This window comes from Charadrius vociferus, unplaced genomic scaffold (genome assembly GCF_000708025.1).
Source record: "Charadrius vociferus isolate BGI_N301 unplaced genomic scaffold, ASM70802v2 scaffold325, whole genome shotgun sequence".
In the NCBI taxonomy this organism is placed as follows: Eukaryota; Metazoa; Chordata; class Aves; order Charadriiformes; family Charadriidae; genus Charadrius; species Charadrius vociferus.
Window position 1 is genome coordinate 4,308,674 of NW_009648526.1, and position 14,141 is coordinate 4,322,814.

At 40.6% G+C, this 14,141-nt stretch overlaps 2 protein-coding genes across 2 annotated transcripts in view; one reads left to right on the forward strand and one right to left on the reverse strand.

Annotated features, from left to right (window-relative positions):
* LARP6 (La ribonucleoprotein domain family, member 6) overlaps positions 1-7,064 on the forward strand; it is an 8,361-nt gene extending 1,297 nt beyond the window's left edge. The window contains 3 exon segments of the mRNA XM_009885781.1: positions 1,156-1,211; positions 4,683-4,875; positions 5,994-7,064. Of these exon segments, the coding sequence (XP_009884083.1) occupies positions 1,156-1,211; positions 4,683-4,875; positions 5,994-7,064 (1,320 nt within the window).
* Positions 7,065-10,775: 3,711 nt separating this feature from the next.
* ADAL (adenosine deaminase-like) overlaps positions 10,776-14,141 on the reverse strand; it is a 9,171-nt gene continuing 5,805 nt past the window's right edge. The window contains 4 exon segments of the mRNA XM_009885782.1: positions 10,776-10,988; positions 12,342-12,442; positions 12,938-13,076; positions 14,085-14,141. Coding sequence (XP_009884084.1) covers positions 10,797-10,988; positions 12,342-12,442; positions 12,938-13,076; positions 14,085-14,141 — 489 coding nt within the window. The 3' untranslated portion in view covers positions 10,776-10,796.

Genomic DNA, 14,141 nt, shown 5'->3' on the forward strand with positions numbered 1-14,141 from the left:
GGGCCGGGGCCGGGCTGGCCAGGGCGGTGGCGCGGGACGTGGCTTGCCCACAGCCGGGCCGTGGTGCCCCCGACATTCCCGTTTCACTGCCTTTTACAACAAGGTTTGGGTTGGTTGTTGTTGTGGGGTGGGTTGGGGTTTTTTTGGTTGGTTTTTGTTTTGTTTGTTTGTTTGTTTTTGTTTTTCTGTTTGGCTTTTATTGCGTGGAACCGTAGAGATTTTTTCTAGTAGAATTAACACATGAACAAGCAGACCTGTTCTGTGGCTTTGGAAACAAGTTGGCCAGACATGAAATCGAGACCAGTTTAAATGCAGAAGGCACTACCACTTTATAATCTACTCTACACTTTACTGTTTGATAATGCCAATGCTGTTGTCTGTATTTAATGATAACTTGCAGGAACTATTACTGATGCCTGAAGTTGCTTTGATGCCTAACAGTATCTCTTAGTTGTAAAAGAACATCCAGGATTTTTGTGCCAGAAAAAAAACCCCACAAAACAACCTAGTAGCAGTTCCCCTTGTGTTTTGTACTAAAGCTGCATATGCAGTAATAAATTCAGTTGTATAGAGATTTAGGTACAGTAGCATGAAATTCAGTATTCTGTTCAATGGTCAGTTGTTTCTAATAGATTCTCTAACTTCATATCCTAGCACTGACTCAGAATGAACTGCAATGCATTACTTTAAATTACAGAGGGGTAGTTGGGGAGGGGGAGTTTTCTGCAGCTGTCACAGTTGTCAACTGTGCACTACAGAAACAGCAGGCGAGCATAGCTAGGCACAAAAACATTTAAACTGAGTCCACTTAGTCTTTCCACAATCATATGTGACTGTTTTACTTTTATAAATCAAATTGTGTATGGCAGTCTACAGTGTTGCATTCCAGTTACTGGTTTCTTAATTCCAGAGTATTTTTTACATTTGTTTTCTTTGACAGTGTTATTTGTGTAAGAGCTTCTAGCCCTGGCCTAGACTACAGAAAAGGATGGTGGTTTTTTTCAAGCTTTGTAACACATAATAGCTAACTCTTAAATGCCGCTTATTTAATCCTCTACGGTAGGTGCTATCTTCAGAAATGTTTGATGACAGTGCTGATGTATATTCAATTCTTGTGGAGGTTACCTTTTTGTAAATGGCCTTTTCCTGATCCAGGAAGGGCCAGAGGTATTGCCATGGACAGAACTGTAAAGGCTCTACATCAAAAGTAGGCAAGTGGACTTCATGCGTGCTTTGGCCATTTACATGTAACCTTAGCTAAGGATTTACTTTTGGGAATGCAACATCTGATAGGAAATTATTTACCAAAATATTTGGAAAATTGTCATTGATGGTCTAAACCTGCTGGGAATGAGTCATTTCACTCTCCAGCTAGGCTAGCAGACAATTTAGATTTTTTTTCCTCAATTTCTAGGTTTTATAACTTAAGAAATGAAAACCATTTCCTCATGCTCGAGACACCACAGTTCTTCAGGAGCTCTCTGAGTATTTGTGACATTCAGTCCTCAGCCATTTAGCTGCCAGGTGCTCCAGAAAAATCTTCAAACTATTTGTAACAAACAGGTGGTTCTCCTATGAATAAAGTAAAGCTATTCTTGCTCAACTTAAGTTGATTTTGGATGCAGACAGACACAGGAAGAATCTGAGCTTGAAAGGTGAATGTTTTTATCACGTTGACAGTCTAAAATATGTTTCACAATAGAAATTGAAATGTAATGATTGCGGCAGCCAGGTGTCCCATTAGTAGGCACCCAGTATTGTATCCACTAGTTTTTGTTAACAGACTTGCACTGCCTTTGAGCAATTGTACTGTTGGAACATCAACTTAGGGCTGTATGTTATATTGCCACATACTGCTTATTAATACAATACCTTATTCTTTTCATAACTCAGCAAAAACTTGTCAAAAGGTTAGACTCTATCCAAACAATTTGTTTGTGAGATTTGATATTTAAAACCCCAAATCTATTCTCTATGCAGATATGTGTTTAGTTTCTTGTGTGACTAATAGCCAGATGAGTCACCACGTTAAAAGGTTGTTTTTCAGTCTGTCCTAACTGTTTTGACAAGCATATCTGTCACAAAGTACTGAATAAAGAAATAAGTAAATGAAAGCTGTGAATAACTGCTAGGTGCTTTTTTTTTTTTTTTTTGCCAATGTTGACTGACATTGATTTATCCACTACCTTTGTATAGAATAGAATGGTTTGGGTTGGAAGGGACCTTTAAAGGCCATCTAGTCCATGATGACAATGATCTAGTCTGGACCTGCTCCAACAGGTCCATGTCCTTCTTATGTCCAGAGCTGGACACAGCACTGCAGGGGGGTCTTACCAGAGTGGAGTAGAGTTGATACTCTAGAGGTACTACCAGTTGATCATTATTATTAATGAATATGGAGCTAGTTACAAACTTCTGCATTTGCTGTAGATGGAGTTTCCGTACAGTGCTTAGTGAGGTCTGTTTTAAGAGCCCTAAACTTTTTGTAAAAGCTGGACCGTTTGCCCAGCATCAAAATGGTGTATGGTTTGGACTGTGACCAATACTTAATTTAGAGAGGTGAAATCTTTCACTTCAATTCAGTGTGTTAACGCTGTAAGTAAGGATGATACTGATCTTTGCAAACATGCAGTTAATTTTTATTTTTTTCCCAAGCATGATGCTCCATTTTCTTTCCATGCAAACCTTCCAAATACCTGCAAATGTCTATACTAATAAATCCTCTAAAAAAACCCGTAAGCTCCGTCCTGAGTTGAAGGTAAGCATTTCTTTAGCAGAGTGTGGATATGTAAAATTGCTGAAATATGCTAGATTTCTTGTTCCCACACTAGTTCTGAATCGGTAGTGAATGAAAAATGAGAAGTAGTGGGGTAAGGGAATATTGTGAATGAAAAAAAAACCCACTTAACCTTGTTTTTTCGTCCTTCTGAAACCAGCACCCACAGCTGGCCATTAAATGTTTTTTCCTATCTTAGTCATAACTTCATCTATTATCCCCCACTTCTGGCAGCATCAAATAATTCAAATTCTTTTTGTCGCTCTCTCACTGTTTATGTTCCTTTGAACTGCACCCCATTAAGTGGCTGGGGAGATTTTAACAAGGACACTTGTAGGATTGTATGAGTATCCATGTGTATCTGATGCGTTGCCCTATTATTGAAAGAACCATAAGAAGTAAATAAATCTTTAGCTTCAAAAAGCCAGGTCCCAGAGAACTGCCATAACGTATTGTCACACCTGGGAGCATGGTCCCCGTGCAAAGCCCATTGACCTGACCAGTATCTTCAGACGTGCAGCAGGTACCTGCCCCAGCAGAGCTTCTGCCTGCACCCCGACAGGGGCAGAATGCCCCTCAGCGTTAAGAACAGTCTCCAGTTCGGCTCTGGGACAAAACTGCCAGCCAAGCAGATTCAGTAGCCTGCATCCTCCCTGCCAGATTGCCCTTGGAGGATTCTAGTGTGATGCCTGCTCCCTTTTTTGACTGATTTCACAAGCTCTGCAAAAGCAATTCAAGACAATTTGAGGAAAATGCGTGGCTCCTCCTTTTTTGTTGCTGAGGTACATGGGAGACCAAAGTAATACATGATTTATAGGGTCTTGGGAGCTTAGTGCATGATTTACCTTTTTTTTTTTTTTTAACAGAAACTTTCATGATGGTCCCACAGCAAAACTAGACTGCTAACAGCTTTAAAAAAAATTACTCTGGCTTAAGATAGACTTGTGCATTATACTTCCTATAGCAACATCTATGGCTGTAGTCTGTAGGTGAACTGTTTGCCTCAATGCTAGATAACAATTTAAATGGTCTTTTGTATTTCAGCAACAAACATGCTGCTGTAACTGTATGTGGCAAGAAACTTATCTCAAATCCATGGTTGCAATACCTTTTTGGGGCGATAGGATGCTCAGTGGTGTTCCATTTTGCACAGATACCTAGATAACGTGATGGGAGGGACAGAGGAAAAAATAAAAATTACTTCTTTCCAACCTGCATGTGTGTGCAGATACAGCTATTCCTGAGGTACGTGAGCCGCTACTGCACCAAAGTCCTTAATCTGCAATGTACACACAGTTTAAGCCCCTCGGTAAACTGCTGGTTCAGTTACTCTGTCACTCTGGAAGTGACCTGTAGGAAGTGCAATAGGCCTGTCAGTCTTTCTTACTCCCTGGATACTGGCTTCTGCAGCCAGGCAGTTGACGAGCCTTGACAAATCATGATTTCATCTGGTTGGAATATCTATTCACTGGTGTGTGACACTACTTATGAAGCACATAAGTGTCAAGCCTATGTTTAATAGCTTCACACTGAAAAAAAAAAATCAAACACTGTCACTGGAGGAACTCGGTATAGCACCAGCGCCTGTGCACCTGCATTTCATGTTTTGGTGTAGGATTTGAGTTGGCAGAGTGTTTTCAAGATGCTAGTGCGTACGTCTCATTGTTCCACACTGAGATCAGCTTTTGGAATGAGCTGAGGAACTCGACTCCGTACACTGACTGGAAAGCTTCATCCTCTGAGCTGGCCTTCTGCCTCAGCTGGATAGGGTGATACCTGTTCAGCGCCTACCTATAGAGAAAGCTGGAATCAGCATTACAGTTAAGCCTTTTCATTTTGAAAGACTATTTGAATCCACTAATGTAAGATGAAGATCTGTTAATAAAATGATTGAACTGTTTTCCAGTGGTGAGGAAAATGATGATGACTCTGACCAGAACTGGAAACCACCAGAAAATGACCTGATCCAGAAGTTAGTAGCACAGATTGAATATTACTTCTCAGATGAGAACCTTGAGAAAGATGCCTTCCTTCTAAAGCATGTGAGAAGAAATAAGATGGGCTATGTCAGTGTTAAACTCCTCACTTCTTTTAAGAAGGTAAGGTAGCTTTTTCCGACTTGAAATGCCTTGTGCAAGCCTGATGAATCTAAAAACATTGGGAGAGATGAGATGAAAATAACTGATGTTATAGAGGAGGTTTTACAGTCGTCTTTATCTGCCTCTCTCAGGGGATGATTCAGTTTTGATGCAATGGTTAGGGTTATTCTCATGCAGAACTTTAATTGCTGAAATCATGACTGGCAGGGAAGTCATAGGCTTTTAAGCAACTACGCTTTTAAATTGTCATTCTGGGAGAGAGTAGGGCATAGTAAATGGGACATTAGATAAAATTCATTTCTAGAACATCTACTTGTGAGTAGCTAATTAATCCTGGTGAAGTCACTGTCTTGTCTGTGAGAAGGGGTGGTGAATGTGACCTTTGCAAATGTATCAAAATCCAAAAATTAAGAGTAGTAGAAAGTATCTGGTAACTGAGGTCACTTACAGGGTGAGGTGGGTTTTCTTCTTTTTTTCTGCTTTACTTTAGGAACTCCTATGTAAATATGTGTATGAAACTGATTTCTAAAATTACATTAGAAACACTTTGTCAAGATTCTAAATCTGACAGTTTTGCAGAGCTGTTCAGCCTAGAAGTTAAGGCACTCCCAGCTTCTTCAGACCACTTCAAAGGATTATATAGATAAACACTGAAAAACAGTCCTTTGAAAAGGAGACGTTTGAGGGGGGGTTAAACTGAGATTTTCTGAGGAAGGAAAAATCAGTTCAATAAAATGAAGTCCTAAACTTGGCAAAATTATTTGTTTGGCAAATTTAACAAAATAAACCCCACAGAACATGCATTTTGGTCACAGTTCAGTCCTAGATACAGAATGACCGAACATCACTTGAGGCTTTAAGCTAAAGTAATGATTTTCAGTTTGAGATTTAGCATCAGTTCCTATTTTCAGTAGATTCAACAGGACATGAGCTTTACAGCAGCTCACTGATGCCCTTTATAGCAGGAACACTCATTATTCTTTCACTCAGATCTGCTGCATGAAACTTAAATCCAGGTTTCTGTTTGTAGACTGCAGCCTGCATCTGCCTTAAACTTTCTGTAATTAGTTTGAGTGGGTTTGTTCATTTGTGCTGCTGACCCTGTGCCTGTTTTCAAGGTGAAGCACCTTACCCGCGACTGGAGAACCACAGCCTACGCACTGAAGTACTCGGACACTCTTGAGCTCAATGACGATAACAAGAAGGTTAGAAGAAATACTCCAGTTCCAGTGTTTCCAAGTGAAAACCTCCCTACCAGGATGTTACTGGTGTATGATATCCACGTGATTTCTGAGCTGGAGGCTTTTAACAAACAAGAAAATGGATGCATGCAAGAAAGGATAATGGAGCATCTCCTCAAGGCCTTTGTCACTTTTGGTGTAATTTCATCAGTTCGTATTCTCAAGCCTGGTAGGGATCTACCACCTGATATCAGGAGGCTCAGCAATCGGTACACCCAACTGGGAACTCAGGAATGTGCAATTATAGAATTTGAAGAAGTAGATGCTGCTGTGCGTGCTCATGACTTCATGTGTGCTGAAAAGAAAGAGACCAGCATGAAAGTTGTCCTAATAGGCATGAAACCTCCAAAGAAAAAAGTTCCCAAAGACAAGAACCGTGATGAGGATACCAGCAAGAGTCTTAAGAAGGCTAGATCCCTTAACAAGAGAGTTGAGGAACTTCAGTTTGTAGGTGATGAATCTTCAGCAAACAGCTCTTCTGACCCCGAGAGTAATCCGACATCACCACTGTCAGGACGCAAAAGTGCTGCAACAAATACTATGAGTAATTTGAGCCCCGTCTTTCACCCAACCAACCATTTGAGTCCTAATGTGTCACCCAGATCAAGTCCTTGGAACAGTCCATCTTCACTAAGAAAAGTAACCAGAAAGTCTCCACTGGTTGAAGACAGCAAGCTTAACCCAAGCACTAGCCCTGAGATGCCAGGGAAATATACGGATTATTCCTCGGATAGCAGTGTCACTCCTTCAGGTAGCCCCTGGGTACAGAGAAGAAAAGCTCAGACTGTAGCACAAAAGAAGAGTCCTGTCAGTAGCCCCATGTTGGCTCGGAAAATACAGAACGCAGACGGGCTGCCTGTAGGGGTGCTGCGGCTGCCCAAAGGTCCTGATGGCACTAAAGGATTCCACAATGGACATGAAAGAAGGAAGGCTACAAAGAATGAATAAATCATTCTTTAAAAACAATTTCACAAGTCATTCAACTGCTTTTGTCCAAGCCTGGTGAAAAATCATCACTTGAGTGACCGAGTTAAGTCAGTATTTAATTTTAAAAGATTTTGTATTCATATAGAGACTTTATCACGTATATATTTGTATATTCCCTTCCCAGAGCCACAGACCAGTTGAGGTTGGGAGGCATCTCTGGAGATTGCCCCGTCCACCTCCTTTGCTCAGGCAGGGTCCACTGCAGCAGGTCGCTTCAGGGTTTGAATATCTGCACAGATGGAGACTCCCCAGCCGGCCTGGGCAACGCGTTCCCATGTTCAACCACCCACACAGGAAAAGGTATTTTCTTATGTTCAGGTAGCATTTCCTGTTTCAGTTGCTGCCCTTTTTCCTATTATGGGGTATTGCTGGGAAGAGCCTAGCGCCATCTTCTTTCCTCCTTCCCAGCAGATACTTAACCACATGGATGCGATCTGCCCCCGGAGCCTTCTCTTCTCCAAACAGCCCCGGCTCTCCTGGCCTCTTGCAGGAGATATGCTCCAGTCTCTTAACCATCTTAAGCACTTAACTTACCTAACACAATGCCTTTATTTGTGTTATTATTATTATTAATGTAGTAGTTTGAAATGCCAAAATATTGAAACAGGCATATAAATCATTCATGTAACTACATGATTTGCAAAGCTACAATGTTGAAGAGCAGTGTGTAAGTGCTTACAGTTCAGTGCTTGCGTGGTGATAAGCTGTGGTGTGTCACCCACCTCATCGTAAGGAACAGAGGGACTTTCTGCGTTTGTCTCAAAAGGAACTCTGAGAAGCTGATGATGCAGCGAGCAGTTGCTCTCTGCGTGCATACATCTCCAAAGACTGCATTGTGTAGTAGGACCAGAGCATGTATTTTCATAGGATGTGAAAAAAGACTCTGAGCATTGAAGGCTGTTTTGTAAGGGTCCGCTCATATAATCAGATGGAAATAAACAAAAATATTAACTCAGTCCACATCTACTCTGTTTACTTTAAAAATAAGTTGATCTGCACTTCAATAGATACTTAAACCTCCTCTTATACCATATGATATTCTAGAAGTAGTTACTTGGAATTTCCATTGCATTCAGGGGAAAAAAAAAAAAGTCCTCTGCCCTATTACTGATGGTTACTTCCCTCCAGCTGTATGTCACAGTCCTTTTTATACAAGATTATAAACTAAAGAATGGTTATTTCACTGTTAACTCTGAATTTAACAAGCAGGCTCAGCAAAAAGCACTTAAAATTAACTATAATCTTACTGGAAGCCAAAGGAGGAACCTCTGCACTTTTACTTATAGAAGTTACACTCCTGAAAAATAGCCCAGCAACAGTGAGACAGTAAGACTTCAGCTTCTACTGTACAGCTTGGGCACTGCACGTGACAGAGTTCTCACCGTCGCTGTGTGTCCAGGACACTGTTGTTTCAGTAATAATCAGGGAAGTGTTGTGTTTTTTTAATTATAAAACAATGCAGCATCCCTGTGTCATCATGTACCAAACTGTCTGGGGGCAGCACTACAACTGAAGCAAGGCGGGATTGTGAAGACACACAGAAACCAATTAAACGCAAATATTGAGAACTATACATAACAGTCCATCACATTAAAAATCTCTAAAACACTGTATGCTGGCAGGAAAAAAAGGAGATTGAAAATAGCAGCATTTACGGGGCTGTACTCTCTGAACGAACACACCTACAAGTCACACTCAACATGTAAACCTCAAAAAACAAACTTACTTCTGTATAACACTAACAGAAACTAAAAATCTCATCAGACACTGACCAGTCTTATTTTGCTTTAGAAAGTTTTACACTTGACAGAAAAAACAAACACTGCGGATGACCGCTTAGGAAATAAACAGCAAGTCGACTGTTTTTCTTTGCTAATAAAGCAAATACTATGTTACTGAAGAGTTATTAGAAGGCTGTAACCTATAAAAATACTCTAAAACTTATTTTACAAGAGAATGCCATCTCACTTGAGTGTAGGACCACTTATCCTGAGATGAAGATATACGTAACCATAACACTCCACAGAGCTGTCCAACCTGTCTTTAGAGAGCTTTTCCATAAGAAAGGAAAAAGAATAAACTGGTTCTGTTTTACCTCAAACCAGGACACCATAGTGACTGTAGAAAGAAAATCCAGACAAACTTGATCAAACAGCAAGTGATAACACAACTTCATCAAACAACAAAAGATAATGTGCCCAGTGCAACTATTCGGGAAGTAAAGTACCATTTATAAATTTAAGACCTCAGCATGAGGTCTTTTTCTGAGTTCAGATAAGAACATACAAAATGACGGTTCTGCTTTACATGATTTTCCCCATCTCCAAAAGGAATGTTTTCTGCTTGGAAACCCTTCTGGGGTAACACCAGGCGGCCACACAGACACAGCAACTTCTCTGCTACGCTCCCCCACACCAGCTTTTGGGTTTTGGTTTTTTGTTTGGTTGGTTAGATTTTTAAAATTGTTTTTTTTTTTTTTTTCTTTTCACTTCTTATTGCCACTTTGGAGCCAGAACAACTACTTTATGCTGATTTTATTAAAAAAAAAACCCAAAACACAAGTCATGAACAGCTTCTGTATCATTGTATCTATATTCAGCATTCCTTGTAAAGCCCAGAATTTTGGTTGCTTAATTAATCAAAGTAGAAACATTCTGGGTGTGAAATACCTTCTCCCTACACTCCCCAGCAGTGTCTACCACGGGGTACGCTGGCTGCATACGTTCATGGAGATCCTAATATCTGGGCATCAGAACACACCCGCACAGCGACAGGCAGAGGGAACCCCGTCACTGCGGAACCCAGGAGCCCCCTCAGCTGTGGGAACGGGAGCTGTGCCGCCCACACACAGCGCCTCTGCACTCACCCAGTCCCGCCGCAGGTGGGATGCGCTGCTCTGCTGCAGCTCGCACGCACACATGCGCATGCACACTTGAAGCAGTGGCTTTGAAAACATGGAGGTTCAAGCTATTTTTATTGCTTTTTTTATGAGAAACAAAGAGCAATTCTAAAAAGCATTTGAAGAATTGAGCCATTTCCCCCCAGAAGCTCAGACTTTGCTAAGACATTCAAAATTCTTAACTTTGTCTAAATGCTACTGGTGCCAAGTGTGTCAACAGGCACCACCACGTGCCCTATGCAATCCACAGCAGGCCTCAGTCATACACCTATGCCAATAAAAACATATGCAATATTTAATACTTTTGAGACAAATGTTTCACTTTCCCTGAGTTGGTTTCTGCCTTCACATTCAATCAATTGCTCAAACTTCTGTTTAAAAACAATACAAAACCCAAATGCACACACCATAGCACCCGCTGCTGGGGTAATGCTGCCAGCAGAGACATTTCCAACCCCAACAGCTGTGCCTTTGTTGTGTTCTGACTCTCAAATGTTTGTAGTATGATGACACATTTTAACTATTTTTAAAAAAATGTCTTGTCAACTGGAGAGCAACAACAATGTGACAACACATTTGGAATTTCAGTCCCTGGTCAGGAGCCCTTCCCAACTAGGAAAGATTTACTTCTGTCCCCGCTGACAAGGGACACATTCCTGTCCTCTTCATTCTGCACAAGCACAGCTTACGGGCTGCGTTCACAAACCTGAAGTCTGAAAAAAGCCAGGGACCTTCAGTCAAAAATAGTTATTAACTAAGCTAACAAACCCAAGCTGCTCAGAACAACACTTTGGTTAATCAAACAGAGCTGGCTTCAGCTGGCACCACCGTTCCCTTAGCCTTGACTTTACTGCACCAGGAGCAAAGATATAGTTGATGGAGTCATAGGAAAGATCCCACATCTGCGATCGGGTCAGATTAAATGTTTTTGCAACCAGCTCGTATTCCTGCGAGAGATCTGTTGCAAAGACGCCTTTATCATCAGTCTGGAGTTAAATTGAAAGAAAAGAAAAAAAGAGTTTAAATTAGTTCTTCTACATCAAAACGATGTTTTTCTACACATTACAAACCAGTTTTATCTTGCTGTTTCACATTTTATTCCATAGTTCTTTCACCTGCTGGTAATTATTTCATACTTTGTTTGCCCTATTTTCACTCAAAATTAATAAACTATTCAAACATACAAGCTTCCTAAAGTGATGGCACAACTTATAAAGAAAATAGTATTTCCTATTAAAATTGCTAGGGAGATGGCTAGTAAAGGACGCACATGAGCAAGCAGCGTCAGTAAGCGCAGGTGTCCTTATTCCTCTTTTCTCCTCCCTCCGACCTGGGAACCAGAGCGCACTCTGTATTCCTGCGCCTCCGGGGAGGAAACTTTCTCACCCTCCACACTCCTCTCAACTACAACAGCTTCTTGATACTGAGTGAAGGACGAGCCCAGCCTCAAAACACAGCATCGAAAGCCACCTGAAGGTTATTCATCTAAAAGGAGCAGGTCAGGATTATTTATGGGTAAATGAGATTACCTACCTGCGACTCGGTGTCCCTGTGTCCCCGCAGAGAGCACTAACTACATCCTGTTATGCTGAAGACACTGCAGCGTCTCCTCCTTCTGCTGCTCTTGTTTTTATAGGCCTTTAGGGGTAAACTGCTCTCTTCGGTGACTTTACTGGCTATCCAGACTTTGCACAATTGAAAGTCTCAGAAACAATCTCTAATCCTGAATTATTTTTCACCGAATGCAACAGAGTTCAAACTCAATAATAAATACTTTATACAATAAAGGATTGAGGCTTATTTGAATAATAAGCACAACGCTCTAATATATGTATACACCCATGCTTGGACAGTGTTACAAATTACAGGGGTTAAACCAACAGGATGAGAGGAAAATCCTGCCAATACCAGGGAAAATACCTGGCACCTCAACATTTAAGGACCTTAATTAGCTGCCAAGAGAACTCGAGGACTCTCATCCAACACAACAAATACCCAGGGGTAAGCACAAGCTTAAGGGCAAGCATTGGGCCAGTATGCTGAAGAGAAACCCCTCTGAACGCAACAGTTAAGTTCATTGCACGCACAGCTGATAGTCTTATCTTTACAGAAAACAAGGTCTTGCCTTACAATAAAACCAAGAGAAATACTAAAAATTCCCATTTATATTACAAGCGTTTCTCAAACAGAACATTACCATTTCCTATAAGCAGATGATTTGCTGCAAGGTCAGAAATCATTAGTAAGTCAGTTCTGACCCATAAAAGGAGTTATACTATTCCAGTTTCACACTAGTTTGGCTCTTTGCCTGAATACGTGGTTAAAATCAAAAAACTTACACAAAGCACTGCAGGGTGGCCCATGTTGTACCAGTATCCAAAATGGTGTTTGTCACAGGAAGGCACTGTCTGAGTTTTGATGTTTGATGTCATGCAAAGTTCTAAAGTGAAAGAAGAAGAACCAAGGATATATATGGAAACAAAAAACATGTTTTTTTACATATTAATTGACTTAGTTCTGCTCCCAAATGAAAATTAAAATCAGCTATTGTTGTTTCCCTGATTTTCTATGCTTCAAATACTTGGTAATATCTTCTGATATTGGTAATCAATTTCTTCTCATGTACTGTCTGGGTATAGACTTTAGGGAGCTTGCAAACCAGGTACAGGAACACCATACAGCCTTGCACAGGAACTACAAGTTATGCTTTCCTTTTGTTTTCATCCGAGACATCCATTGTTGTCTGCTGCCACAAATATGTCAAAACCACAAACACATCACCAATGCACCTTCACTGGCAATTCTCTGGCACACACTGCCACATTTTCTTAAGTGACCTCTGGTCAACGACAAACCAGAGTTACTAGATCAGCAGCACATACGATATTCTGAAATCCAGAGATCACCAAGGAATTTCCTGAACTTTTTTCCTTACCAATAGGTATATGATTCTGTCGAACAAGTGGCACTAACTCTTCTGAGCCCACTGTTGCAGAGTTGAGAAATGTTCCGTGTCCAATTCTGTCAGGAGGCAGGCCCAGGAGAATTTTGGTCTCCTCTTCTTGATTCGGAATCTAGAGAAGATATACATTTTACATTCTGTAAAGGCAGTGTAAAACAGCACATTAAATCATTTCAATGGACTTCAAACTCTATTTTCACAGCATATTTTACCCAAAAGAAAGTGTCAGCAAGACTATGTATCTGCATTACTATCCTGTAAAGAAAGAAGCAGTGCATGTAAGTGACTCTCAACTTGGAATTACAAACTGAAGAAGCCCTAACCCTAAACTGGTAAGTAAAAATAGATGATCGCTATTTGCAGTTCTGAAGCACCTGCAGTTGGAGGCCTCAAATCAGCTCTGTAGGCTTCAGTTTCAAAACCACCCTGCCGAGATGACCTTTAACACCTGTTTTACACAGGGACTTAAAAAAATGTTGCATGAAGAACTTAAACTGTAAGAGGCCAAAACCAACACAAACAAAAAATGAAACAAAACCAAAAGACCACTGAGACATTAAGAAATAATTTTTCAGAGAAGCATGCAGGAATATCCTGCAAAAGCCTCCTTAATGAAATACAAACAAGTATAAATAGGCCTGTGACATTGTTTATCATGCCTGATTTCCTGAAGAAATAAAAATATTTTCAGTATTTATCAAACTCGTCAGAGTAAGCTTCAGCCACCACTTCAACACTTTGTACGGAGAAGCCCAACTCTTTCTACTGATGCAGGCAGAGCTAACAGAGCTATTCGTGAAAATGGTGCCAATTTTACTATACCTGACTTCTGAGAAAATGCCAAGAAGAAAACAGTGAATCTCTTAGAATATTAATAATTTTCAAATTTACACTCACCCCCCCCAATAGATACAGTACAGTAAGAAATAATTTGACAGCTCTGATTCAGGAAAGATTGTTGAGGGTTTCTCCTTGTTTTCTTCTCTCTTGTCAAAATGCTCCAACACCATTACTACTTTGGACTGAGAAGTTCAAAATGCACAGAAGTTAATTTTTGTTTCATCAAGGTTTTTATAAAATGGGAATTACAGAGAAGGACTAAAATAAAGAAAACTTTTACCTCTGAAAGATGCAACGCCAGCTTTAGACCTGCTTTTTTTGCTTCTGAGAGCGGTTC